This window comes from Canis lupus, chromosome 12 (genome assembly GCF_003254725.2).
Source record: "Canis lupus dingo isolate Sandy chromosome 12, ASM325472v2, whole genome shotgun sequence".
In the NCBI taxonomy this organism is placed as follows: Eukaryota; Metazoa; Chordata; class Mammalia; order Carnivora; family Canidae; genus Canis; species Canis lupus.
The window spans coordinates 5,903,453-5,931,050 of record NC_064254.1 but is presented as its reverse complement, the minus strand read 5'-3'; the positions used below and the strand labels follow the sequence as shown (position 1 = coordinate 5,931,050).

At 54.6% G+C, this 27,598-nt stretch overlaps 1 protein-coding gene across 5 annotated transcripts in view; it reads left to right on the top strand.

Moving 5' to 3' along the window:
* Nucleotides 1–24,976, top strand: part of CPNE5 (copine 5) — a 90,371-nt gene extending 65,395 nt beyond the window's left edge. For all 5 annotated transcript variants that reach the window (XM_025418598.3, XM_049092547.1, XM_025418597.3 and 2 more), the window contains 11 exons: nucleotides 2,317–2,358; nucleotides 4,382–4,457; nucleotides 10,223–10,276; nucleotides 13,998–14,059; nucleotides 18,107–18,153; nucleotides 19,628–19,809; nucleotides 20,252–20,379; nucleotides 20,609–20,711; nucleotides 21,323–21,380; nucleotides 21,780–21,853; nucleotides 23,280–24,976. In XM_025418598.3, coding sequence (XP_025274383.3) covers nucleotides 2,317–2,358; nucleotides 4,382–4,457; nucleotides 10,223–10,276; nucleotides 13,998–14,059; nucleotides 18,107–18,153; nucleotides 19,628–19,809; nucleotides 20,252–20,379; nucleotides 20,609–20,711; nucleotides 21,323–21,380; nucleotides 21,780–21,853; nucleotides 23,280–23,498 — 1,045 coding nt within the window. In that variant the 3' untranslated portion in view covers nucleotides 23,499–24,976. The remainder of the gene's footprint in view (nucleotides 1–2,316; nucleotides 2,359–4,381; nucleotides 4,458–10,222; nucleotides 10,277–13,997; nucleotides 14,060–18,106; nucleotides 18,154–19,627; nucleotides 19,810–20,251; nucleotides 20,380–20,608; nucleotides 20,712–21,322; nucleotides 21,381–21,779; nucleotides 21,854–23,279) is intronic.
* Nucleotides 24,977–27,598: the final 2,622 nt, after the last annotated feature.

Sequence of the window (27,598 nt, the reverse complement as noted above, 5' to 3'; positions counted from 1 at the left end):
ACAGGGTGGAAAGCAGTGCTCTCCCCTAGAGAAGGTCAGTGGCTCTGGCCACGCATTCCAACCAGCCAGGGGACTTTCCAAAACTACCTGTGCCTGTTACCCCAACCAATTAAATCAAGCCCTCTGGCCCTGGGATTAAAAAAAAAAAAAAAAAAAAAATCTCTCCAGTGATTATTTTGGGTCTCCAAGGCTGTGGCTGTAACCAGGGTCCTCCTACAGCCTCTGAACACGTGGCTGTCACTGATCTAGTCACCTAAAGGCTGGTGTCCATGGTCTGAGAGGAAGCAATCCTTGCTGGGTCCCGGAAAGTCCCCCGCAGAGGTGCCCGGCTCTGCAAAGGACTGGGGGACCTTGGCATTGTGGGGCAGGGTCCCAGCCCCCACCCTCACCAGCTCTGTGACCTGGGCACATCACTGGCAGCCGTTCAGGCTCAGCTTCCCCATCTGAAAATGAGGGGGGCTGGAGGTTATCACTCCAGAACATGCACAGCAGAGCTGCTTGGGAACCCTTTGTTGTTTTTTTAAGATTTTATTTTTTATTCATGAGAGACACACAGAGAGAGGCAGAGACGCAGGCAGAGGGAGAAGCAGGCTCCCTGCAGGGAGCCCGATGTGGGACTCGATCCCGGGTCTCCAGGATCACGCCCTGAGCTGAAGGCGGCCACTAGACCGCTGAGCCCCCCAGGCGCCCCTTGGGAAGCCTTTAAACCAGATCCCGGGGCCCTGGCCAGAGCTGCCAAGTACAGGACTTGGAGCCCGTGTGTGTCTGAAAAGCTCCCCCGTGATCTGCCAGGCAGCCAGGCTTGGATGCCACTGAGGTCACTTCCAGCCTTGTCATTCTAGGGAGTGAAGTTGCAGAGCCCAGGTACCCAGGCACCGGTGTCCCGGATTTAAGCAAATTTCCCCCGAAAAGCTCTCCAACTGTGGCCGAAGGGCAAAGTGGAGAGGAAGAGGCCCTTTTCCAGGGGCCCACCTGCGCGGCGGGTGCCCAGTTCTGCAAAGTCGCTGTCATCCCTCCTCGAGGGTGGTCCGCGCTCGGGCCCTCCAGGTCGCGCAGCGCCCGCCCGCGGCCTCGTTCCCCTTTCCAGCTCACCAGCAGACCTTCGGGGGCCTTTGGGTCTTTCCACCCAGTTCTCTTCAGAGAGACACAGTTTTTTGGGTTTCACTAGAATTCAGAGGATTCCTTTACATGACGGGCTGCCGTGCCTGCCCCCTTTAACAGTACAGGTCACCGAAAGCCCCGGCTGGTGGTTGGTGCACGACCTACCACACGCCCCTTCTTTGGGAACAGTCGGCGCCCCGCGGCCGGCAGGTCCGCACCCCCGCCCTCCAGCCCCGGGGAGGCGCATCCGCGGGGTGACAGCGCCTCCTGCTGGGCGCGGCGCAAGCTCGAGGCCGACGCCTCGCCGACCCGGGCAGTGGGCAGCGCCCCGGGCCGACGCCGGTCGCGGGGCGCCGGGCGCCGGGCGCCGTGTGAGTGGAAGACAGGCCCAGGCAGCGGCCTGCGGAGCCCCGCTTAGGACTGGGGGCTGGACACCCCGGCTGCCCACGCTCCGGCCGCTCCCCGGGACCCTGGCAGCGCCCCCTTCCCTGGGCATCCCTGGAGGACCACCTTCACCAAGGGTTAACCCGCAGCCCTCCACCTCCCTCCTCCCTCCCACCTCTGGTCTGCTAGCCTGTTGCCATGGAAACGAGCTAAAAATAAAATGGGCTCCCAAAGCCCAGCCCCATGCACAGGAGTCAAAACAAACTAATTAAAGCAGCCAGGCTAAAATGTGAAGATAATTACACCCTCACTCAGGAGCCAGTCGTGGCAATGGAAAAGCTCAGCAGGCTGTCCTTGACGCAGGGGCCCTGAGCCCCTCCCTGCCGGTGTGAGACTCAGCACTCAGGCTCCCACCTGCACCAAGTCTTGTTACCCCTCGGGGGGAGACCCCCTCCTGCTTAGGCCTGAGATCCCGAGAGTGCCACACTCCCACTGCGATGCCCCCACCCTTGATAAAGTCACCATGTGGCCTCATCCTGGGACCTGTGCCCCATCTGGGGTGCCAAGGAGAAGGTGGGGTGAACTGAAGCTAGAGGCCGTTTCTCCACATCCTGCCTGAAACTTGGTGGGGGGCCTCTGTCCCAAGACCTTTGCCAAAAGGTCTCAAGATAGTTCCTTTGTCTCTTGGGCTCCCGCGCCTCCACTGAGGGCCCTGGAGCCTGGTGGGTGTCCCTGTGTGCCCTTCTGGCCCAGGAGCACAGGAGGGGCCTTGTCTTCAGGCTACATCGGTCTGGGTCAAGCCTGTCCCACCACAGGCCCTTTGCCTTGCAGGACCATCAAGGTGGAAGTGTACGACTGGGATCGGGATGGCAGGTAAGCAGGCAGAAGGACAAAAGGTGAGCAGGAATGAGGACAGCCCCTTAGGGTGATTGGGCCCTGCCCTCACATGGGGAGAACTACTATGCCTGTGGTAGCTCTGGGGGCGCTGGGGCCTGGGTTCTCCGGTGGGAGGTCCGCTGCCCCTGCCCGGCTCTGCTGAGGCACCAGAGGATCTCTGTCCTGCGTAACATGGTGCCAGGGGCCTAAGAGGTCTCTTTTCCTCAAATAGCTGCCTAGCAGCCAGCCAGTGCCTAAAGCTCACCGCATTTGGGAGAATAAGGATTTTTCTGAAATGTGCCTATTCTAATGCAAAGATACTAGTGATCCCCTGAGCATCCGTGTTTTCTGTGTGAGGCCAAGCATCGTGGGGTGACCAAGGTGCAGAAGACAAGCTCAGCCCTCAGAGACTTCTCTTTGTCTAGTGGAGGGCCCTTGGCATATTAAAGGAAGCGTTTGCAGGGAGCAGGCCCTGAGAGTGGGCTATGGGAAGGGTACACTTTGATGCACCCTAATGGTCTCTGGAGCCATGAGGCAGTTTCTGAGTAGGGCCAAGCCTGGCCAGGAGGAGGGCACATCCTACCTGGGTTTTGGGAGGCCAGTACCCTCCCTGTGTGCGAATGTAAGCACCCCCCAAGGAGCAGTGTCACTGGGAATTCATAGATGAGGACAAGAACGGGCCTCTCATGAGTGGCCTCTCATGGCCCCTCTAGTCCAGAAACCTCACTGGCTCCCACTTGCCTGTTGAACCAAACCTAATGTGTCATTCTGACTTCTGTGACTCCACTACTAGAGGTGTCGTGAGGGGGCTTTAAGCCCCATCATCTCCATCCGTACCTCTCCAGTCTGTGATGTGGATAGGGGGTCCTGTAAAGGGCTGTGCAGATATAACTCTAAGTTAGGCCCTGGCCATTCCTGGTTGCTCACCTTCCTGTGAGTCATTCCGAGACAGGACTCCAGGGCCACAGCATCTCTGTTAACTTGCTTTGTTAACCACATAACAGGCAAGTCAGCTACATGTTTATCTTACCCTGGAGGTCCCCCATACTTCTTCTTCACCAGGGAAAACTGGGGACAGCCACCAGGTGTCATAGGGTCCTGCCATCAAGGAGCTCATAGTCTGAGTGCCAAGAGCTATAAATGTGTAGTGAAAATACAGAGCGGGTACAAGGCAGGGCCAGGCCCCAGGGACTTCTCCCGGGCATCACTCTCCAGCACCTCTGGGGGGTACTCCAGGCTCCCTCTGTCAGGGCGGGGACAGTGAAAGACAGCCAGCCGCAGAGGAGACAGGAGTTGTCCTGCACCTGCTTTTTGCTGCACTTAACACACACATACAACACACTTGTGGGGGCCAGAGTGCCAGAAGGCGTGGCCACTGCAGAAAACACCTCCAGCTGCCTCGATGGACATGACGCAAATTGTCTTTTCAAAAACTGTTATTGGAAAAATGGCAAATACACAGAAAAAGAGAAGACTTTAATGAATGCTTTTAAGCCTATCATCTGAATTTAACAAGTGTTACATGTTGCCACATTTCCTTTAGCTGTGTTTTGCTGATGTAGTTTAAATTACAGACATCAAGGCATTTTTTACCTCTAAATATCTCATTGAGAATGTCTAAAAAATAAGGACATTTTCCTACAGAACCACGAATGCCATTATTACACCTGACACATTGAACAATAAATAATTCTTGAATACCACCTAATATTCATCTCATATTTAAATTTCTCCAGTTGTCCCCAGAATACCTTGCACAGCTGGCTTGTTCCAACAAGAATCCAAGTAGAAGTGGTCCCCTTCTCCGGGGCCCTGCTCTTGGCTAGGTGACCACTGGGTCTCCTGCTCCGTGGTGACACTGACTCTTGCCAGGGACCCAGGCTCTCTGCTGGCATGCACCCCTGCAGCAGAGGTCCTGGGCAGGATGGGGAGCCAGAAGAAGGGATGTGAGAGGCGGGCAGTTGGCTAGAAGCAGTGTGCAGCCTGGGCCACGCCGTCTCACAGTAGCCTTCTCTTGCAGCCACGACTTCATTGGCGAGTTCACCACCAGCTACCGGGAGCTGGCCCGCGGGCAGAGCCAGTTCAACATCTATGAGGTGAGGTGGATACCCCAAGTCTGGGGTTTGCTCTCCTTATACGTACCTCCCAGCCATTGAGGACTGCAGTGTGCCATGAGCTGGGCGGGGGTTTTTGCATGTTCTCCTGTGAGGTGGGAGTTACTGTCCCAGTCTAGAGCTAAGAAGCCTGAGTCTCAGAGGAGTTCAGGAATTTGCCCAAGGACATGTGGTTCTGTAGGTTGCAGAATCAAGAGGCAAACAATAGTTGAGTTATAGTGACCCCACAAAAAGCAGTTCTGACAGGATGGCGGAGGAGGGGTGCTGATGGGGCAGACTGTGGGGGACATTATCAGAAGGCTGCGAGGTCTGACACCCAAGGTCCTGAGTTGGAAATGGCCCTCTGCCTTCAATCAGAACCGTTTCAGGGCCTGCTGAGTATCTTACTGTTTCTGGAAGGAGAGTCAGAGGAACAGAGGTCAGGACAGCTCCATCTGGATGTGGAGAACCTGGACAGGGCCCCCAGTCCTTCTGGAGATAATAGTGTTTGCCCTCAAAGGACAGTTCCTGCTGCTGAGCCTTTGCTCGTGTGTGCTCACCGTCCTGGGGTGCCCTCCCAGCTTGAGTCCCAGCTCCCCTATTGGCGTTCCCAACCACTCTGGCCTCGTGCTTTCTCCCTCACATCAGCTTCATGGACAGCATGTCATGCTGGACCCACTGAAGTGCAGAAACTTCTAGCCCTAATAACTTCTTGGGTTCATACTCTGACTCTAACCACGTCCCAGCCTTGTGACGTGGGCTAAGTCCCTGAACCATTCTGTGCCAGGCACGCTGAGCATTAAAGAAGTCACTAGAACAGTGCCTGCCCCTTGTGAGCGTTCCATCAAGGCTGTCTTCTAGCGTCATCTGTTGCGCGCCTGTGTGCCAGGAGATTTAGATTTCACGGCAGCCCTGGAAATGGGCTCCCTCCTCACAGGAGCAGCCACTCAGCTAGTAACGTTGAAGAGCAGGCTTTGGCTCCCATCACCGAGTCTGAACCACTCCACACTTGCACTCCTTCACTCTGTGTCTCTGTTCTTTTTTTTTTAGATTTATTTATTTTTAATTTTTAAAGATTTTATTTATTCATGAGAGACACACAGGGAGAGAGAGGCAGAGACACAGGCAGAGGGAGAAGCAGGCTCCATGCAGGGAGCCCAGTGCAGGACTCGATCCCAGGACCTCGGGATCACGGCCTGAGCCAAAGGCAGACGGCCAACCACTGAGCCAGCCAGGCGTCTCTGTTCTGAGTGGGCAGCTCTTGTGTTCCATTTAGACAGAAACTCCGTAAGGGCAGGCTAGGCGACAGCCCTTCCCGTGGCCTCCCTTCACGTCGGCCTGTGCAGCGCCAGGCACCCAGTAGGTGCTTGTGATCCGAGCACATACTGAATTCAGTTGAACGAGGCCACTGTGAAGATAGAGCGTGGGTGAATTTCTTTGAAAGGGCTCTGATCCTCGCAGTTAATTACTTTGTTTTCTGCATCGGCAAAGGGGAGGGCTCTCTTTGTTCCCCCACCCAGGCAGAGAGAAGCAGGATCCATCCTTTTCTGGCTTCCTCTAAAGAGGTTTTTTAGAGCAGGAATGGAAGGGATTATGTCTCTCGGAGTTTAGCTTTTAAGTGTGCTTGACAGGCTCAGAAGAGGCCATGATCTCTCAAGCTAAAAGCAGAAAAGGTTGGATTGATTCGTTTTCTCCATTGGAAATATCATCAGTTAGAAAAGGAATTACACTCCGGCAGTCCCAGGGGAGCAGGCCTTGCACTGTGGGCCGTGTCCCCGGAAGGCCTCTCTAAAGGTCCAAACTGCCTGAGGAGAGAACAGGCTTCTGCAGGAAAGACTCATCGTGGGCGCTGGCCTCAGCCTGAGTGTCTGGCTCACATGTCCAGCTGTCTGGCGGCCACTCTTCAGACTCAGCCTTCCCCACCTGAAGGCACCGGCTGAAGCCTCTCATAGCTGTCCCCTCTCCCTGGCCAGCGGGCTCCATCTCCTGGTCTGTCACCATGGGGGCCATGGTGCCTGGGGAGTCGACCTTGACGCCTCCTGCCCCTCACCCCACATCCACTCCACCACTGAATCCCACTCCTCCTATCACCTACAGATTCTGACCTTTGTTCCTTTTGCTCCCATCCACCCCCAATGCCATCATCTCCCCGGTGTGTGGGGCTTTGCAACAGCCCTCCTAACAGCCTTCCCACCTCCTTCCATCTGCCATTCAGTGATCCAAGGGCTCCTCCAAAATGATAATCTGATCACATGGCTGCCCTGCTTAACCTTTGGCCTTGCATCCCACCTACTGCCTGGTCAGGGTTCACACTGAGGGGTGGGTGGGGAGGAGATTCAGAATGACTCCCCTGCCGCAGCTGAGATCCTAAAGGGCCCTTTACCTACAAGGTAGAGTCCAAGCTCCTCCACATGGGCACCATGTCCCAGCAACCTAGAATCTGCAAGCAACCAGTAGGGGTTTCTAAGTAGACTCATACCACCCACCCCTAGGAGGCCCCAGGGCTTTTGCCCTGGCCCCTCCCCTCTGCCCACTACCGGTGGTAGCCCCATTATGCTCTCTGAACCTCCCTGCTGGCTGGGCCTCTGGGCCTCACTCCATAGTGCTCCCCTGGGGCTCCCTTTGTTCTTCTTCACTTGGTTGGGCCTATGGATCCTTGGGGACTCCCTTTGGGTATATTCCTCCTCTAGGAATCTTCTCCACCTGCACACTCACTCCGCCCCCAAAGTCTGAGGTAAATAAATACCTCTCCTCCATGCTCCCATGCCTCCCTCACCAACCCCCTTCCCAGGGGTGTTAAACTGTTTGCCATACTTCCCACCCCGTCAAAGACCATGGGGTCCTCAAGGGTGGGGTGGTGTCTCAATCACTACTGTATTTATTCCCAAAACCTGCACAGCTCCTGGCCCCTGGGAGCCACCGGGTGGCTTGCTTGCTTGCCCAGGAGGGCAGAACCCAGACCTGCCCAGGGGTGAGCAGAGAGGACAAGGCTGAGAATTCCAGCCAGTGAGTTGGGAAGTTCCCAGCCTGGCCCTCAGGGGGCGACGGTGCCCCACACAGAGCTTGAGGGCACCGCCCACGCGGGCTGGAGAGGCTGGTCCCTGGGGTGGAGGTGTGTGCTGGAGTGCATGAAACCTCAGAATAAACAGGGCGTTTCTTCAGTACCCACTTCACATGAGGATCTGAGAACAAAACATTGCTTTAATATTAAAACAGTTATAATTAGAGAGTGGAAATGTGGACTACAGGCTAATTTAAAGGTAACGTAGAAGACTTCAAAGAAATGTGCTTGTGGCCAGGTCTTTGGGTGACACCCAGACCCCCAGGAATCCATGTTTATTCTCCTCAGCTGGGAGGGCTACTTGGGAATAAAAGTTGGAGATGTGTTCGGTTCTCAAATTCCACACCCTCCTGGGACCAGACTGGGAAAATGAGGCACCACAGCACTGGAGCTTGCCTAGAGCATGGTGTTCCACAAATGTGTCTGTGAATGCCGTATCATCTGGATGGCCTCTGTGCCCATGGGGGCTCTGAAGTCGTTCTGGGCTTCTTTCCCCATGTTCACAGTTTCCACCTGTAGAGCTTGCCAGCTTTCCCACCTGGGCCCCAAATCCAGCTCTTCCTTCCTTCTGTGTCTTCCTGGTCACCCCTGCCCCTTTCCTTCCTGCCCCCGCAGCCATGCCCTGGCCCCAAGGTCTGTGGTCACTTCTTGACAGTGGAGTTTTGTCATAGCTAGGTACCTGTTCCAACAACCCCCAGGCCCTCATTACCTCTCACCTGGACTAGCGGGGGTGGTAGTTGTGGTAGTAATAAAAATTAATAGCAGCTAGCGCTTATATAGTATTTACTTCATTCCGGACCGTGTCCTAAACACTTTCCTTGTATTGACCTATTTCATCCCCATACCTTTCTATAAAGTAGGTACTTTTCACTCCTATTTTAGAGACGAGGAAACTGAGGCACAAGAAGGTCAGGTAACTTGCCTGCGGTCACACAGCCATTACGTGGCAAAACTGGGCAGGTAAACATGCCCCTGGTGTCTCTCCTTCTCCCCTCATACTCATTTCCACCAGGTCCTGGCATCCTAGAGTCTGCTGTGATCGTGCCCCCCTATCAGCTTAGAGGTCATCAGAGTTCCCTGCTGGCTGCTGGGTGATGTTCAGACATTTAACTTGGTGCTCTAGGCTCTCTTCCAGCTAGCCCAGTTTACTCTTCCACCCTGTGGTTCTGGAGTCCAGTTCTATGGCCCCTCCCCCAAACTATCTCCTCTGACTGGAAAGCCCTCCCTCCATCACCCCATGCCCAAACCCTCCTGCCCCCAATACCTGCCTTCAACACTACCTGTTCCCGGCAAGCCTCGCTGATGCTCAGCCTGGAATGGTCCTCCCTTCCTCCAACTCCTTTCACATTCCTGGCTTCCCTTTTTTGGTTCCTCTTGTCCTCTATCTCCTGAAGACAAATCTTTCCCCAACCCCATAAATATTTGCATTTGTATTTGTTATCAGGGCGACACCCAGGTGGGCAGCTCTATCTGCCTGCGAGCTGGGACCTGGTTTCTAATTTTGTCACCATGCAGAGCACTAGGCAACCTTGGGCAAATTGTTTCTGTCCCTGTGTCTTGTCTCCTGATCCCCAGAAATGGGTATCAGCACTCATTCAGGCAGAAGAGTCCTCTGCTAAAGACAAAGCCTGCTGCCTCTGCCTGCAGAAGAACGGGAGATGGGGGGAGGGCCAGTGAGTTCACCAGAAACCTGTGGAGGACAGAACTAGTATGAAAATCAACCCTCCTTGCCTCCTTTGGTGGGAGATTAGGGAAAAGTGGGGCCTGAACTCCACCCCCCAAGCAGAACAGCCAGTGGGGCTGAAGGCCAGTATAGATGCAGCCCATGTGGAAGCCCCCTGGAGGCCTCACAAGGCAAGGTGCTCCCCTCACTGGGCCTCCAGCTTCTCAGCCTCCATGCTACTCAATGTTGGACTTGATGATTCTTGGGGCAGGGTGGGGGTGGGTGGCTGGGGCTGCCCTGTGCATGGCATGATGTTCAGCAGCGTCCCTGGCATCTATCTTCTCCCTGAGTCATGACATCCAAAGTGTCTCCAAACAAGGCCAAATATTGAGGGCATGGGCATTTGAGACCACTGAGTTAAGCCCACCAATAAGTGATTTTTTTTTTAGCATCTACTAAATATGTGCCTAGGCCTGTCCTATATTCTCTGATGACAGGTCTGGTTTGGGATGAAAGCTTTCATGAGAGGAACAGTTAAGAAAGTTCTCACTGTCCTGTTAGGTGGGTGGGGGTGGGGGTAGAGAGGGGAGCCTCAAAGGCCCTAGGGCTGGATCTCCAAGGAGGAGCAGGGAGGGTGGGAATTGGTGGAGGGAGGAGGGAAAGGCATTTGGGGTGAGGGGAGCAGTCTGAGCCAACACACAAGAGCAGGCATAGAGGGCATCCTTTGGCCACATTGGGTGGAGGCTGTGTCTGGGGGAGCAATGGGGAAAAAAGGTTAAATAAATATTATTCCTGGTGTGTTTGGTCGTGCAACACCGGGTCTAATCAGGAAGCCCGCTTGCGTAAATCTAAATGCCAGTATCTCACAAAACCTTCCCAGGACCCTCCTCCCCTGGACCTCCCGTACCCCCCCTCCCCAGTCTTCATGCCCCACAGTCTGCTTGTTGGGGCTGAGGCCATACCTGAGGGTGGCTACAAGCTCTATGAGCCTGGCCCTGACTGCTTGGAAACACTCCTTACCCGCCAACTGTTTTTTTAATGCAGGTGGTAAACCCAAAAAAGAAAATGAAGAAAAAGAAATACGTGAATTCTGGCACAGTGAGTAGCCAACCCCCCAGCCCCACCCCACCCCCGCAGCCGGGTGCAGGCATCCTGAGGCCTGAGCTATGTCTGGTGTCAGGACTCCTGCGTGTCCATGTGGGTTCCTGCAGAGTGTGAGAACCAGACCTGAAGAGTTGGGGGTGGGGAGGGGTGGGGCCGATGGAGCAACAGGTTGGGGGGTAGCCGGTGGATGGTAGACGGTGTATAGATGGTGCAGGCCACACATAGGCACTGTGGTAAAGAATAAGAAATCCCAGAGAGAAACTCCCGTGGGGACTTCCTGCAGAAAGAGAGAGGAAAAGGAGTAGTGAGCATGGGGCCCTTAATTCTGGGAAATTCCCCATTGCGGTGCTTTTCACAGGTTGTTTCCTTGAGAGGCAGACATCTCATCAGAAGAGAGGAAACCAAGGCTGCCAGCAGGGAAGTGACTCACCCAAGGTCACAGAGCTAGAGATGGCAGGCAGCACTACAGTTCAGTTGAGAGCTGGTAGCTGGCACTGCCCCTGTTTGTCATGACGATCCTAGGATTACACTAGTGTGTGGCTTCCAGGGGCCAGTCTCCAGAACATTCATGCATTTGTCCAAGAAAGAAGATTTCCTGAGTGCTACCATGTTCTCGGCATGAAGGATACAGCTGGGAAGCAGACAGACCTAAATATCTGGTTCTTGGTACTTATATTTTAGTGAGGGAGGTAGAAGACATATATATGTATATACACACACACATATGTGTATTTGTCACATGTGAGTGCTGTGGGAAAAAAGCATAAGAAGGTAAAGGGTTAGGCAATGCCAGAGACAAAACTACTATTTTATATCAAGTAGTCAAGGAAAGATTTTCTCTAAGAAGGTGATGTTTGAGCAGAGATTTGAAGAAGGTGAGCAAACAAGTATTCAGGATATTGAGGAAAGGGAATAATAGCTGTAGGGATGAGCATGTGTAAAGGTCCTGAGGTACAGCCCACAGTGCATTTCTTGTACAAGCCAATGTCTTTGCCCTGCAAATATATTCAGAGCTGCTTCCTTCCTGCCCTCCCCACTGTAGAGGTCCATAGCCCCATCAGCTAATGTAGCCACATTTAGTCATTAGATTTAAGTAAACTGCAACTCCAGACCCAGAAGAGGTCCTCATTAGGGAGCTCTGAGGTTCCTCTGAGGACCCTTATTTTCTCCATTTGTAAAATGGGGCTAATAAATCATCCCTACCCTGCTTTTTGCACTGGGTGGCTCTGACAGAGAGCTGGAGACGAGAACTTGTAAACTGCAAAGTACTCTGCTCATTCAAAGGGGAATGATTCTGTTTCCCAGTCAGGCTTGGAAAAGCTGCAGTGTTTCTCAGTGGGAATGCTGTCAGCATGTTGGACAGGATCATTCTTCATCTCCCAGGACTTCCCTGTGCATTGTGGGGTGCTTAGCACTCCTGGCCTCGGCCCATGGCTATTGGTAGTGCCACAGTCACTGGGAGACCCCTGAAATTTTCCCACACATTCTCATGCCCCTAGGGGACGCAGCACCTTCCCCAGCTGAGAAATCTTGGATGTACAGCTAACACACACACACACACACACACACACACACACACACAAAGTTTGAAAACCACTGATCTTTTTTTTTTTTTAAGATTTTTATTTATTTATTCATAGAGTCAGAGAGAGAAAGGCAGAGACACAGGCAGAGGGAGAAGCAGGCATCATACAGAGAGCCCGATGTGGGACTCGATCCAGGGTCTCCAGGATCACCCCCTGTGCCACCAGGGCTGCCCAAAAACCACTGATCTTCAGTTTTCTTAGAGATAAGGAAACTGACACCCAGAGGGGACATTATTTGTCTTGGGTCAGTCTTCACCATAAAAATATCAGTCAGGGCCCAGGATGCTTTTTTTTTTTTTTTAAAGATTTATTTATTTATTTGAGAGAGAGAGAAAGAGACAGTACATATGATCTGGAGGGGCAGAGGGAGAGGGAGAGAAAATCTCCAGCAGACACCCTTCTGAGCCCAGAGCCCAACGTAGGTCTCGATCTCATGCCCCTGAGATCATGACCTGAGCTGAAATCGAGTCAGATGCTTAACCGACTGCACCACCCAGGCGTCCCAGTTCGGGATGCTTATTAAACGCACATGCCCAGGACACCTGGGTGGTGCAGTTCGTTAAACATCTGCTTTTGGCTCAGGTCATGATCCCAGGGTCCTGGGATAGAGTCCTGCATTGAGCTCTCCGCTCAGCAGGGAGTCTGCTTCTCCCTCTTCCCCTCTCCCCTTCTTGCAATCTCTCTCTCTCTTTCAAATAAATCAATAAAATCTTTTTTAAAAAAACAAATGCCTAGTCTATTCCCTGGGCTTCCATTTTAGGAGGCCTAGGCTGGGGCCTAGGAACCCATATTTACAGCTTCTCTCATACCTTACTTACTATGTGCAGAATCTTCTGGGGATCTTGGTAAAATGCCAAGAATCTGCATGTCCACCTTTCTAATCAGCATCAGGGTGATACTGCTGCTGCTGGCCCAGGGACCACACTTTGAGCAGCAAGGCCCTGGGTATCCATATGGTCAGGCAGGTTAGGGAACTACTTCATCCCAGGGCCTTTGGGGGATGGGAGTGGGGAGTGGGGTTCAACCCCCAGCTGCAGAGTAGACTCATGTGAGGAGCTAAGAAAAGATCCAGGGCCAGAGCCCTACTCCCTAAACTGATATAATTGGTTTGGGGTCCTCAGCCAGGCTGCAGGAGGTTTTAAAAGCTCCCCAGGGAGGCTGGTGGTCATCAGTCAGGGTGGAGGCCGCTGCCATAGTCCACTCCTATGGAAGGGAGGCTTTGTCCATCCAGGCGCCTAACACTGTAATCACAGCAGGTGGGGTCTCCAAGGCCCAGCGCAGCGCCCACACACCCTCCCCTTATTTGGGCTAATATCAAGCAGAGGCCCTCCCTGGCCTATCCAGAGAGTTGATAAAGATAGCAGAGTCTGCACCAGTAGAGGGTTCCCCAAATTCTAGGGTCAAGTTCTCTGACACAAGTAAAAGTTCCCCTGCTTCCAAATCTTGCCTCATTTAATTGATTTTGGCAGCCAGGCTTTCACTTACTTGTCTCCACGATCCTAAATCATTATCGTAATAAGCTGCCAGGTAGCTGCCTGTCTAGGCAAAGCCAATGCCAAAGCCGACAGGGGGCAGAGGTTGAACGGCAGCGTGTGCTCTGGAGGGAGCCCCAGGTCAGTTACCTCCCAAGAGAGAACAGGCTGCTTTATGAGGGTCTTGGGGCTGAGAAGGTAAAGATTTGGGATCTATCGTTAGCACGGCAAGGGCCTTGTCAGCAGTGGCAGGTTGTTAGGCCTGTTTCAGGAAGACCCCCTGTCTTCTACACTCCACGCACGGACCCACTTAGGGGAAACTTGTGCTCTTGGCTTGAGCCCCGGTGCTCCAGTGACAGAGAACGTGCCCTGCTGGGATGCAGCTGAGCATCATGGTCAAGGAGGCAGGCTCTGGAGTCAGACAGACCCGGGTTTGGGCTCACTCGACCAGGCTCCGGTGGTGTCCTTGGGCATGCTGCATTGCCTCTTTGAACCTGTTTCCTTGTCTATAAGATGAGATAATAGTTGTACTTTGTAGGGTCCTTGTGGGTACCGTATGTGACAGAGTCTGCAAACTTGGTGCATACTCCCTGCTCCTTCACTTTCCGCAAACCAGCCCTGAGCTCCCTGCTGACCAAACTCTGTTTTGTTTTCAAGGTCACGCTGCTTTCCTTTGCTGTGGAATCAGAGTGCACATTTCTTGACTACATCAAAGGAGGGTGAGAAGAGATCCAGCTCAGTTTCTTTGGCTTCAGAGAGTGGGAAGGGGCCCCACCCTGGCCCCTCTGAGGCCCTGGACATAGCCTGTGAGCTGTGAGCAAACTCCCATCTCTGGCCTCAGACAACTTGCCCAGAGCCCCGCGTGCCCCTGGATCCTGAGTGGCCGCAGAGGCTGCTCTTGAGCCACGGAGGCCAGCCTGGGACCTGTGGGGGTGGGACCCAGGCATGGTAGGGACTCCCTGACAAAGAGAGCCAAGGGCTTAGGGAGGTGGAAAGAGCTCTGGACTAGGAATTAGGACACCCAGGTTCTAGGCCCTGCCTCGCCATGAATTTGCTAGGTTACTTTGGCCAGATCACTTTCCCTCCCTGAGTATTAGTTTCCACCTCTATAAACAGAGACTGGAGTTAAGTGAATTCTAATGGCCCTTCCTTCTCTGAGCTTCTGATGTCTGGTCTGTCAGGGGGTGGGGGGGCCATGATTAACCTGCCCAGTGTCATCAGGGACCTCTAAGGGGCAGGAGGCTCTGGGGGGGGCGGTGAGCCATCAGATGATCCCAAGGCCAACAGGTGGTCAAACACGAGTTTAAGGAGCAAAAAGAACCAGAGGGGTTGGCATCCAGGCCAAGGCAGGCAGGAAGGCCTGCAGGCTCCAGCCAACAGCTCACAGAAAGAGAGTATGCTCCCTGCCAGAACAGGTGCCAGGTTAGGGTGTGGGTAGCCGAGAGCCCACAGGTGCAGGCAGGTGAGTGACTACACCTGTCTGGAAAGACGAGAGGCAGGGTAGCTGCCAAAGGCTCATCCCAGCCAAGCAGGCACTTGGCTACCAGGTTCTCTAGGGCAGAGGGAAAAGTCAGGCCCTGGGAAGCCACACTTACTCTCCCATGACACCACGCCCTGCTGCCTTGAAGCTGGTTTCAAGGTTGCAAGCTCTCCTTCTACCTACTGAGCACACGCCTCGCTGTAGTCACCCAGAGGCCCCTGCTGCCCCTCCCTGTCCCTCCTCTGAACCCACTCCAGACCCTGCCCTTGGTCCCTTCCCCCATCGAAACTGCCCTGTTCCCTAGCCCATGGAGCAACCCGCACTTACATTCTATAGCACCTGCTCATTTTCAAAAAATCCACATCCTATTTATCCTCCTTTGCATAGTGCCCCTAATTTACAGAACACAGTGGGCAGGGGGAGGATGATTATCTGCATTTTCTGTAACTTGCTGGTGGCCACATGCCCAGCCAGTGGCAGGGTTCCTTCTGTTCACACATGCTGCATTTCTTCCATAGTAATGAATAATCCCGGCCCTACCTGCCTCATAGCTACCAGGTGGGGTGTAATGCAGGCAGAGACAGTAGAGTGAAAGGGCTGGGTGCGCTGTGATGTCTCATCGAGAAGGAGCCCTCAGAGGCCAGCCTTCTGCGCAAAGCTGGCGCCGCCAGTACCCGGCAAGTTAGCATGCTGGCGCCAGCCCTCGCCCTCCCTCACACCTCTTCGTCCTCTCCAGAGACCTGAGTGAGAGAGCTGACTCCAGGGAGTGAGAGCCCAGCCTGCGTGTCCAGGCAGGCAGCTGATGGAGGCATTAGTCTCAGGATCTTCCCTTCCCCAGCCTCCCTCCCCTGTCCACCTGGCCCGAGAGAAAGGGAATAGCCACCTCGGCCCGTGTCAGAGATGGAACTGGTTGCTCAGCAGCCTGCGTCTGTCCTGCTCTGCCCTTAGGCAGGAGGGGCGAGCCTGCAGGGAGTAGCTATCCCACAAAAGTACCTGCTTTCCAGCCCCTTCCCTCCCTGAGTCATTTCAGAACCCAGAGCAGGCGAAGACCAATTAAGGAGTAAGGCTTGCCTCTTCCCTCACCCTTATTTGGATGCGCCTGGCTGGAGGTGTCCTTCTGCTCTCGTCCCATAGTCCAGAACCACCCTCTGGATGGTGGCCCTAGGAGTAGAGCTCTTTCCTTCCAAGTGTCTCCCTTCCTCTAACACAGACACACAATCTCTCTATTCCCCAGTGAGAACTGACAACAAACAGCAGATGAATAGTACAGGCCAACTGCTTTCACAAATAATCCTGTGACCTTAAGCCTTAATATAAACAAAGGCTTATTTTTCATTCATGGGGTGGCAGGGATGGGTGGGGAGATGCTCCACACACAGTCAGTTGGGAACCTAGGCTCTTGACATCTTGTGGTTCCGTGTCCCTCAGAGGTTGGAATCCTCTGGATGCTCTGTCCCCAGACAGTAGACAAAGGGAAAGAGCATGGACCATCTCTGGACCATCTCTGGCCAGCAGACCCTGCCTTGGGTCTCCTGCTAACCATGTCCTTCACCCTTCCTGGGGGACGATGGTTCCATGAGCATCAGCTCCTCTGTGGTCAGGTGGAGAGAGGGCTGTGGCTGATCTTATATCAGCCCATCTTGGAACCACCAGAACGGTGTCCCTAAAGGTGATCCCAGAACCCCCTTCCCAGGATCCATCCCTGGATGAGGTCAGGGAATGTCTGTTGAAGAAGTAGATTCTGGAACCCCCTCTCAGATGGACTGATGTGGCATCCTTGCAAGTGGGGCCCTGGGATCCTCCTTTCAAACAAGCTCCCTTGGTGACTCTGTGGTCACTGCAGAATAAAAACCACAAGACTAGACTTTATCAGGGACTCCTATCTTGTTGGCTTTGTTCTATCAGCATCTAGTACAGAACCTAGAACAAACAAACCCTCAGAAAGCTTCAACCCTGAATCTGCATCCTCAAAACCAAACTTTTAATTATGGAAAAATTCTAAAATACATGCAAAAGTAGAGAGAAGGTATAACAAACCCCAAGAATCTTTCACCCAGATTCACCAGTTACCAACTCCTGGCCAGTCGTGTTCCATGCATGCTCCCTTTTGTCCAGTTGTTTTGAATCAAATCACAGACATCATATTTTCTCCCCGCCCCCAGTACTTCAGGATGTAGCTCTAAAATGTAAGGGCTTTCTCTTTGTAAAATAGAAACACAATGCCATAATTATACCTAAAAATCAAATAGCCCCTTAACACCAAATATCTAGTCAGTGTTCAAATTCTCCCAGTTGTCTTATAAAGTTGTTTAATTGGTTTATTTGAATCAGAAATCCAGGCAAGGTCCACATATTGTGATTGGTTGATTCATCCCTTAATTCTCTTTTCATCTGTTGATTCCCCCAAGCACCTGAGGATTTGCCAAAACAGATTCCTGCTCCCCACCGAGGGATTCTGATTCACAAGGTCTTGGGGGGCCTGGACTCCTCACAGGGTTCCCCCAGACTGGCTTTTACTGGCTGCATCCCCCTGCTATCATTTATTGTTACATTTACAAATTTTTTTGTATTTATTTGACAGAGAGATAGAGAGAGCCAGAGAGTGCAAGTAGGGGGAGCAGCAGAGGCAGAGGGAGAAGCAGGCTCCCCCCTGAGCAGGGAGCCCAAGTGGGGCTCCATCCCAGGACCTTGGGATTATGACCCGGGCTGAAGGCAGATGCTTACCTGACTGAGCCACCTAGGCACTCTCCACCATTTAACGTCATTTAACATGTTCCTCTGTCTCCTGTATTTCCTGTAAACTGGGAGATAGCTCTGGAAGCTCACTCAGGTTCAGTTTCAAGTTTTGGGCAAGACAGCATTATGGGTGGTGTCTTGTTCTTGCCTCAGAGATGCACAATATCTCTTTGGCTCTTTTTTTGTCAAATAAGTGTTAACCCTGAATATGACTGTGAATTTGAGCCAGAAACAGTGAGACCCTACTTCACTGGACTCAGGTGGGCCTCTAGGGGCAGGGTTTGGGGAGGAAACAAGTAATCATCACCATGTGCCCACACAGAGCGTAATCCCTTCAGAGAGCTTTCACACTGACTACTTCTTATGCTCACAACAATTCTGGAGGGCAGGGATGTGCAGTGTGTGGCTGGCATTTCCTATCCCCATTTTCCAGAACTAGAAGAAAATGAGTGACTTCACCAAGGCTACATATATGGCAAGCTGTGGGGCTGGGGTGGAAGCCAGATTTTTCCCTGTCCAGGTAACTCCTCTGCTTCTCTTCCTCTTCCAGGACCCAGATCAACTTCACAGTGGCCATCGATTTCACAGCCTCCAATGGTGAGTGGGGAGATGGGCAGAGGAGCCAGAGGGAGACTGAGGGCAAGAAAGGGGAGGACTTTTCAGAGCTGTGATAGTTGGCCCTCACAGGGAGCCCGCTCTTCCATATTCTCTGGCCTCACCAAGAAGGAGGTACTTAGGCCAGGAGAGCCAAAGGTATAACCAAGATGGCGGAAGTATCCCCAGCTTGGACTGTAGTCACTAACAAATCTGGGCTCTGGGTCCATGGGAGAGTGCTGGAGAAAAGGTGTTTCCTTACAGGATCAAATCTCACATCCTCTGCACAGCCCAACCCACAGGCTGGAGGGGAGCTCTGTGGTCCTCAGCGAGGGCAGGAACCCCAGTTCCCAGCCCCGGCTCCCTTCCCACCTCTGACCTCCTCTAGGGTGGGGCTCTGAGTGAGTCACCAAGAGCAATCAGTGCCCAGCTTCACATGGTTAGAAACATCACAACTTTCCTTGGAGTCTGGACCCCTGTTAGCAGTGCCCAGTGCTCATTTCCATGCTTCTCAGAAGCAGCCCAGGTCTTTGATGGGCCCCAGCATCCGAGAGTGGCAGGATGTCTGAGCTGGGAGGAACTGTAATACTAACAACGAGGTGAATTCTAAGAATCACACCTGCTCCATCCTTACAACAATCCCAGGAGGTGGGACTGTTATCCCCACGCTGTACATGAGGAGGTGAGGCTGAGAGGTTAAGGAGCCATCGAACAGTCACAGCTGTAGCAGGATCTGTTCCTTGGCAGTCTGTGCCGCTGAACCCCTGATTCATAAGCAAAATATGGGCAGTTATTGGTGGTGATGAGGGCTATGGGAAAAACTGAAGCCGGCAAGAGGGATAGGGAGTGTTGGGTGGAGGCTGTAATTTTCAGGAGGCCACTAAGGGACCACAATGTGAAGGGGGCACTTGCATAGAGGGAGTGAGCCATGTGTACATCTGTGCTTCCCCAAAGCAGAAGGACACGCTATGGCAGAGCCCTGAGGTGGGGATGGCAGGGGGCCACGCCTGAGTGAGTGAGGAGAGGGGATGGTGGGAGGCAAGGAGGGAGATAACTGGAGGCTGGACCCTGTGGGACCTGTGCACCGCCCCCCATAAGGATTGTAGGTCTCCTTCTGGGTGAAATGAGAGCCTTTGAAGCAGGGAAGAGGCATGGCCTAGCTGCCTGGGGTTTGACAGCTCCTCTGGCTGGACTGCAGGCATGAGAGTGGAAGCTGGGAATTGGTCTGGGCCTCTGGGTTCCTGCCGGCAAGGGGATGGGGGGGTCTCAGAGGGGGGAGAAGTAGGTGAGGTGCTGCATATATTTTGAAGGTTTAGCAACCAGGATTTACTGAAGCGTTGAAAATGTGGCAGGAGAAAAAGAAGGGAGTCAAGAATAAAGAAAATTAGGGGTCCCATTGGACACCCCCTTGTGCATTTGGAGCCCACGGTGCATGGAGTGTTGAGACTAGCACGTGTCCCTGTGTCCCGTGTCCCAGGGAACCCATCGCAGTCCACGTCCCTGCACTACATGAGCCCCTACCAGCTGAACGCCTATGCGCTGGCGCTGACCGCCGTCGGGGAGATCATTCAACACTACGACAGTGACAAGATGTTCCCTGCACTTGGCTTCGGGGCCAAGCTGCCTCCTGACGGGAGGGTGTCCCACGAGTTCCCGCTGGTAGGAGGTCCTGGGTGGACGAGCTGAGGGCTGACTGGGCTCGGGTGTGGTGGCAAGCCTGGGCAGGGGGTATCTCCCATCCTCCCCGCCTAGACATATGGCCTGCTATCTGTAGGGGGGCTTGGAGCAGGGCCTCCAGAAGCCCACGGTGCACCTTGCTCACCAGCACCTCCCCTCCATGTCTGATGCCACCCACAGTGGGCTCTGGCCTCCTTTTCCTGACCAGACACAGGGGAGGTGCAGTGGAGACATGGTGCAGTTGGGACATGGGATGCCAAGGGGGCTCTCTCCCCTGCTCCCACCAGAGAAGAGGCTAGGAGATCGCAGACGGGATGGGCTGGCCTTCCCCACCCTGGCTGTACCCCCACCCCCCAGAAACCCCGCTGCCCTCCTACTCCGCCCTCCTTCCTGGGCTCAGCCTCCCTATCCCCGGTGCCCCCAGAATGGCAACCAGGAGAACCCCTCATGCTGCGGCATCGACGGCATCCTGGAGGCGTACCACCACAGCCTGCGCACGGTGCAGCTCTACGGCCCCACCAACTTCGCCCCCGTGGTCACCCACGTGGCCAGGTGAGTGGTGCGGCCACTGGACTCCCACCCCGGCGGCTCAGCCGTGAGGGCGTCCCTGCCTGTCCTCTCAGGAAGGTGGGAGGGGGTGGTTCTTCCACTGACTCGCCTTTCAGGGAGCCCTGACCCTAAAGAGACTCCCCTCCTGCCAAAGAGTTGCCCCCACCAAAGTGTCGTGGGGGCAGGGAGGGGCGCAGAGCAGGCCAGACAGACTGCGGCCCCCGCCCCCCAGGACGGCGGCCGCGGTGCAGGACGGCTCCCAGTACTCGGTGCTGCTCATCATCACGGACGGGGTCATCTCCGACATGGCACAGACCAAGGAGGCTATCGTCAATGTGAGCTGGGGGCGGGCGGCGGGCCTTCCCACTTCTTTGGAGAAACCCTTGGGGCGAGGCTTCCTGGGCAGGGCAGTTTGAGGGGTGGCGGGGGTGCTGGCCTGTGAGGGGTCCCCCCACCCTGAGGAGCTCTGTACGCACCCCAGATGGTCCATTTCCTCTCAACGCCTCCGGCTCCCTCTTAACCCACCTCTAGTACCACTGCCCCAGATCCCAGCCCAGCCTGGCCAGTCCAAGTGGGAGCCTAGCAACGGGGGAGGGGGGGGTAAGGACCATGGCTCCCCCTCCTGGGTGGTCTCCCTGTATGAGGGGCTCCGGCCCCAGCAGGCACAGCTCGATGCCCACATCAAACATGTCCACTTGATGGAGGCCCAGGGACAGAAGAAGAGTGGGGGGGGGGGTTCTCAGAGAAGCAGACCTGTGACCCCTATTCCCCTCTTGACCCTCCCTTCCTCTCTGAAACCCCCCACCTTTTCCCCATGTTCTGTGTCCCTGCCCCTCGCCCCTTTCCGATCTTTCTCTGTGTGTGTCTCTGTCCTTCTATCTCTCATTTCTTCTGTCCTTCTGTCTTCCGTTGCCCCACCCCTCTGGACCCTATTCGGATACCCCAGGCTGCCAAACTGCCCATGTCCATCATCATCATTGGCGTGGGCCAGGCGGAGTTCGACGGTGAGTGCTCGTCCCCCAGATGCTTCCCGGCAGGCTCCAGGCCCTTGGGAACGGCCTTGGCCTTCCCGCAGAGGGAGAGCTGCTGGCTGGGTGTGGCCATCTGGGTCTGGGTGTGTCTGTTTGCACAGGGAAGGGTGTGTCACGGTGTGCACCTACGCCCACGTCCCAGGGCTGTGGGGAGGAGGGCCGGTCACTCCTGCCTCCTCCAACCCCGAGGATGGTGAAGCTAGAGCGCTGGGCTGGAAGTCACTTACCTGCGGGCTGCCCCCGTCTCCTGGCCTCAGCCTCCTCCTCTCCAACCTGGGAGTCTGGTCTGACAGCCTCTGTCCGGGATGGGCCCTGCAGGGCCCAGGTGCCCACCCTGGATTCACCCCACAGCCACTGCCTCTCCTCCCACAGCCATGGTGGAGCTGGATGGCGACGATGTGCGGATCTCCTCTCGGGGGAAGCTGGCGGAGAGGGACATCGTGCAGGTGAAGCCCAAAGCCTGCCTGCCCCAGGAAGATGCCAGAACCCCTCTAGCCAGGCGGACCTCATATCCCATTTTATTTATTTATTTTTATTTTATTTTATTTTATTTTATTTTATTTTATTTTGTTTGTTTTGTTTGTTTGTTTTGTTTTGTTTATTTTAGTTTAGTTTAATTTTATTTTTAATTACTTTATTTGACAGGGAGGGAGAGAGCGCACAAGCAGGGGGAGTGACAGGGGGAGGGAGAAGCAGGCTCCCTCAATGTGGGACTCGAACCCAGGACCCTGAGATCATGACCTGAGCCAAAGGCAGACACTTAACTGACTGAGTCCTCCCCCATGCCCCCTGTACCCCCTTTTAGAGACTTCTCTGGAAAGGGCCCCTGGAGAGAGCCGCAGAGTAGCCTGGCCACCGTAGAAGGGAACAGGAAGCAGTCTTTGGGTCACCCCTCCTCCCCGGCTGGACCCTTTTCTACCACTCTGAGACACACTGCTAAGGCTGCTGCCCTGACCACAATGCTCCGCCCAGGCCTCCCTGGGCCCCCAGGCCTCCCTAGTCCCTGCAGAGCACTGACACCTTACTTGCACTTCCCAGTGTCTTCCGCGGGGCTGCCTTCCCAGTTAGAACGCTCGAAGGTGGAGGTGTCTTTAGCGTTGCTCTAGCCCTCTCCAGGAGCGGGCATTGCTTGGCTAACTGGACCCGTGTCTTAACCTGTCGTGTCGGATGGCACACATAGCGGGCACACGCATCTTTGTCTCCAGGGTGTCCCTGCCCAGTCAAGCCTCAGAATGCACCTTAGTAAGCACTTCTGTTTGTGACTGTCCTGCAGTGTGTAGGAGATTGGGAATATAGAGGCTCCACCTTCTCCAGACGCCCTGGATTAAAAAAATGGGGGTGGGGAGGGGCATTCCAATGTTGGAGACCAGTTAGGAGGCTGGGCACCAGAGCAGGGGCAGTCTGAGAGGGGGGTCGCACGCATGGAAAGGCCGGGAGGCAGGAGTGAGCTGAGGCACTCTGGGGGTGGGGGATGGGGGGTGGGGGCCACCCCCTGGGAGGAAGCCAGAGGGGCCTGACTTTAGGTGTGGGGCCCAGAGACCGAAGAGGAAGAGAGACAGAGAGGTTGGGGGAGATGGGGAGCCAGGGGGTTCATTCAGCATTTCCGGAGTGCTGGCTAAGTCCCTGTGCTGGGTGCCCAGGCTTCAAGGACGAAGGGCTCCTTTTGGGGTGTACCCTGGCCTGGGATAGGCGCTCAGGAGGCATCTGCTGGGCGCACAGACTAGCCCTTCAGAACTCACCAGCAGGAGGAGGTGTTGAAAGGGGAGAGAAGAGGCTGGGGTGGAGTGGGGCGGGGTCCCAGGCCTGGAGACTGGGGGGCCCCCCTCCTCAGCTCCCGCCGGAGACCCTGCCTGACCTGCCTTCCTCTGGCAGTTCGTGCCCTTCAGGGACTACGTGGACCGCACTGGCAACCACGTGCTGAGCATGGCGCGCCTGGCCCGCGATGTGCTGGCCGAGATTCCTGACCAGCTGGTGTCCTACATGAAGTCACAGGGCATCCGCCCGCGCCCCCCGCCCGTGGCCCCAGAGCCCTCGCCCCCACAGTCCCCAGCCCACACGCCCCCGGCCTCCCCCCTGCACACACACATCTGAGCGCTCTTCCCGAGGCCCCCTGACCTGTGGCAGGCGCTGGGGCCTGGGGAGGCCCGTGGCAGCATAGGCGGGGCCCCCAGACCCCCTCACACTATGCCATGCCTAGCCTTTGTAACGTGTGTGCCTGGGAGGCCGGCGGGGGACGGGGCCTCTGAAGACTCCTCTCTGCTTTCCTGGCCTCATGGCCCGTACCCAGGGAATTGGAGGGTACAGGTGGTGGAGGTGAGGTTCCGGGCCCCTGCCTTTCTCGTTTCCCCTGGACACCTGGTTCTAGCCCAGCCAGGAAGGTGTTAACAGTCTGGAGGATTGGGGTCCTCCCCCCAGCCCAACTGGGCAATCTCATCTGTTCCTAGACAGCCCTGAAGCCTGAGCTGGGCCTCTCTCCTCCAGGGCTCTAGTCTCTCCCCTCCTCCTGTGGTGTCTACTCCTACACCTGGCCCCTGACCTCCCACCCCAGTATCTACCCCGTCCCTGTTTCCAGTGAACCCTGCGGGGCTGATGGGCTTGCAGGGACGCCTGAACGTGTGACCCCTCCCAGGGATACTTGCATGCCATGGGAGCCCTGCAGACTTGTGAAGAGGAGGCTGTGATGGTAGGCCACAGGCCACATGATGGGTGAGGAATGGAGGCTTTACGGGCACAGAGTCCTTTCTGGAATGACGCTGGTTTTAGATACATAGATCCACAAGTGTCTCCTGGGTGTGGGCCCACAGGCACCTCTATAGTTGACTCCTGGCTCCAGGGATCCCCTCCTTCTGCCATGGCTGCCCAGGGCCCTCCGAGCCCCGTCCTCTGCTGCCGCCCTGGATGCCTTGGAAGGAGCAGTCCTGCCCCAGCACTCTCACACTGCCCCTAGGGATCGGAGCTAAGAGTCCTGGGTTCGAGCCCTGCATCTAGCCCCTGCCTGGGGGAGCCCAGGCAAGGCCCTTCTGCCTTCTGGGACTCAGAAGTAGGGCAAGAGGATTGACCAGATAGTCCCAGGTTTACCTTCCGCTCTGGTGTCCCTAGGGTCCATTCATGCCATGCCCAGCTTCCCGCATCCCACTCCCCAGCAGTGTGACCCCTCACCCCAGGCCGTCTTGGCCCTTAGGGTCACCCTGTTCCATCCTGTCACCTCAGATCCACCCTGGTCCTTCAGCCTTGGGTTCTGGTGTCTGAGCCGGAGCCCCTGCCCCTGCTGTGGGGAAGGTGAGAAGGGTGATGGCACCCCTGGGCCTGCAGAGCTGCCCAGCCCTTACCCCCACAGGGAGCAAGTCATGCATGCCAGCCCCTCCTGCAGCATGGGGCTCTTCAGCCCACTACACATCCCATGCCTGGGTGGAGACCAGGCCCCCGCCCTGTCTGCTGTCCCACACCGCTTCCCTTCCTGTCATGCATGATGGTGGTGTTTCTACACTGTCTGGTCCTGTACCCGTCTCTGAGACAGTCTCTGTGTGGAATTTGCCTTAAACTGAAGTAAATTTGGTTCTTTTAGTAAAGTTCCTTGTTTTCTTTTCTGCTGTGAAAAATAGAAATATATTGCTGTTTGACAGGGTCCAGGTTCTCCTCTCTCTCTCTCTCTCTCCCTCTCCCATTGTTTTGTACAATAAGGATTTCCTGAGCAACTACAATGTGCCAGGATCTGTGCTGGGCGCTCAGGATGCAGCAATGAACAAAACGCAGGCCTGTCTCCACATGAAGCTTACAACAAACACAAATAGGACAGGGAAACACCCAGTAAGCATATAAACAAATAGGTAGATAACCTAATTTCAGGCGGTGATAAGAGTTACAAAGACAAAAAAAAAAGTTACAAAGACAACAGAGAATAAGGGACTGGAGATGGACAGGGTGATTTAAAAAAAATTTTTTTTTAATTTATTTGACAGCATGCACAAGCAGGAGGAGGAGCAAAGGGAGTGGGAGAAGCAGGCTCTCCACTGAGCAGGGAGCCTTGTGCAGGGCTCAATCCCAGGACCCTGGGATCATGACCTGAGTTAAAGGCAGACACTTAACCAACTGAGCTCCACCAGGCACAAGATCAGGGAGGGCCTCTCTGAGGAAGTGAAAGTTGATATGAGCTCTAAGGAAATGGCAGAAGGAGGCACACTGGTATCCAAGGCAGGAGGGCTCCAAGTAGAAGGGAAAGACAAGTGCAAAGACCCTGAGGTAGGAGCATACTTCGTGTAAAGGACAGTAGGGAGGCTTATGTGGTTGGAACTGTGTTAAGTGGGGGGATAGTTCAGGAGATGAGAGTAGGGGGACACCTGGGTGGCTCAGCAGTTTAGCACCTGCCTTCGGCCCAGGGCATGATCCTGGAGTCCCAGGATCGAGTCCCACATCGGGCTCCCTGCATGGAGCCTGCTTCTGCCTCTGCCTGTGTCTCTGCCTCTCCTTTCTCTCTGTGTGTGTCTCTCATGAATAAATAAATAAAATCCTTAAAAAAAAAAAAAAAGGAGATGAGAGTCGGGAGGTGTGAAGAATCCAGAATGCATGGGGCCTTGTAGGCCATGGTAAGGGCTTCAGCATTACTGAGTGAAACAGAGCCAGCTGGAGATGAAAGAGGTGAGTAACATGATCAGATTACTCTCGAAAACAAGTGGGTCACTTTATTGCATTTGATCACTCATTGACTCATCCCTCAACAAGTATTTACTGAGCACTTGCGCCAGGCCCTGCTCCGTTTGGAGACACTGATTCACGCACGGTTGCACCCTCAGAGGGTGACCCCTGCTCTGGAGCAGTGAGCAAGGAAATCTTTCAACCCTGGGCTACTGCTGCTAAGCCCATGGGAGGAGCCAGGGTCTTTGGGCACCAAAGGGGCGCTTCTGGAACAGCCTGGACGACTCACAGGCCATCTGCCCAGGGTAAGTTACTGCTCCTGTGTGGGATGGAACCACTGCCCTTCCCTTGCAGGACTGTTGTGTGGACGAACTGTGGGACCTATAGATAAGCCCACACGAGTTATGTGACACGCACAGGGTGCACTTGAGGAGCACGACAACACCATGTTTCTCCTCCCTGTCCCTCTCCATATATAAATCCCTGTGGCCGGCAGAGTCCAGGATCACAGGGAAAGGGGACTTCTCCCTCTAGGCCACCTTACTGTCAGATTAGCCCTCCAGCCAGCCAGTCCCAATCTGCACATCACAAGAAATCTGAGACTAATTATACCAAAGTTTGAGACTTATTTACTTCTTATTATTTTATAGTAAATTAGAGCTGATTCATGGCTGTCCCTATAATTAGATACCCCTCTGACTCGCATTCCGATACGCTTTGAGTGAGAACCGGGTGGGGTCATAGCTTGGGAAGAAGGAAATTCCCATAACCAGTGACCCATTTTGCCTCTCCCTGGGCGCCTTGGGGAATGTGTCGAGGGGAGATGCCCACCTGGCAGGGGAATCAAGTCTCCAGAGCTTCTGCCTCAGGGGGCTGGGTGCATCTTCACTGTGCTTAACACTAGTTTCTCTCCTGGGTTATTTCTGAAGGTGTGTTCCACAGAACACTGGTTCTCTAGTGTGGATTTTGGGAAACTGCCTACTCCGAGCTCCTCTCAGAGAAATCCCAGTGGTCTTTGGTGTATTCAAGGCTCTGATAAGTCCTGCAGCAGAGACCAATTTAATTTTGTTCAATACAGTGTTTCCAAAACTTTTTGACCATGGAGACTGTGTGTGTGTGTGTGTGTGTGTGTGTGTGTGTGTGTAGCTGTAACACTGTTACCAAGCAGAACAGGTTATCTTGGGACTTAAGACAATCTCCTGGGCTCCCCAGCTAACACAGAAGTCTGAGGCCTGCTCCCAGGAGGCCAGGGGGAGGGCTTGGAGTTTGGGAGCTTCTCAGAGAAGATGGAGTAGGAGAGGTGGAGACCTTCAGTTTCTCTGGAAAGAAGGAAGGGGCCCACCACATTGAGAAGAGAAACCACAGAGAAAAAAGGAGGGCATTCAGAACGTCACAGCTCCAAGGGTGGCTTTGTGTTCCCTTCTTGGGCAGAGAGGTGTGTGTGACTGAGCTAGGGGAGGGCAGGCAAAGAAGGGAGAGGTTCCTGAAAGACTCTCCTGGCCTCTGGGCCTCTACCCTGGCTGCAGTTGTCTCCTTCCCTCTACACCCCCCACTCACTC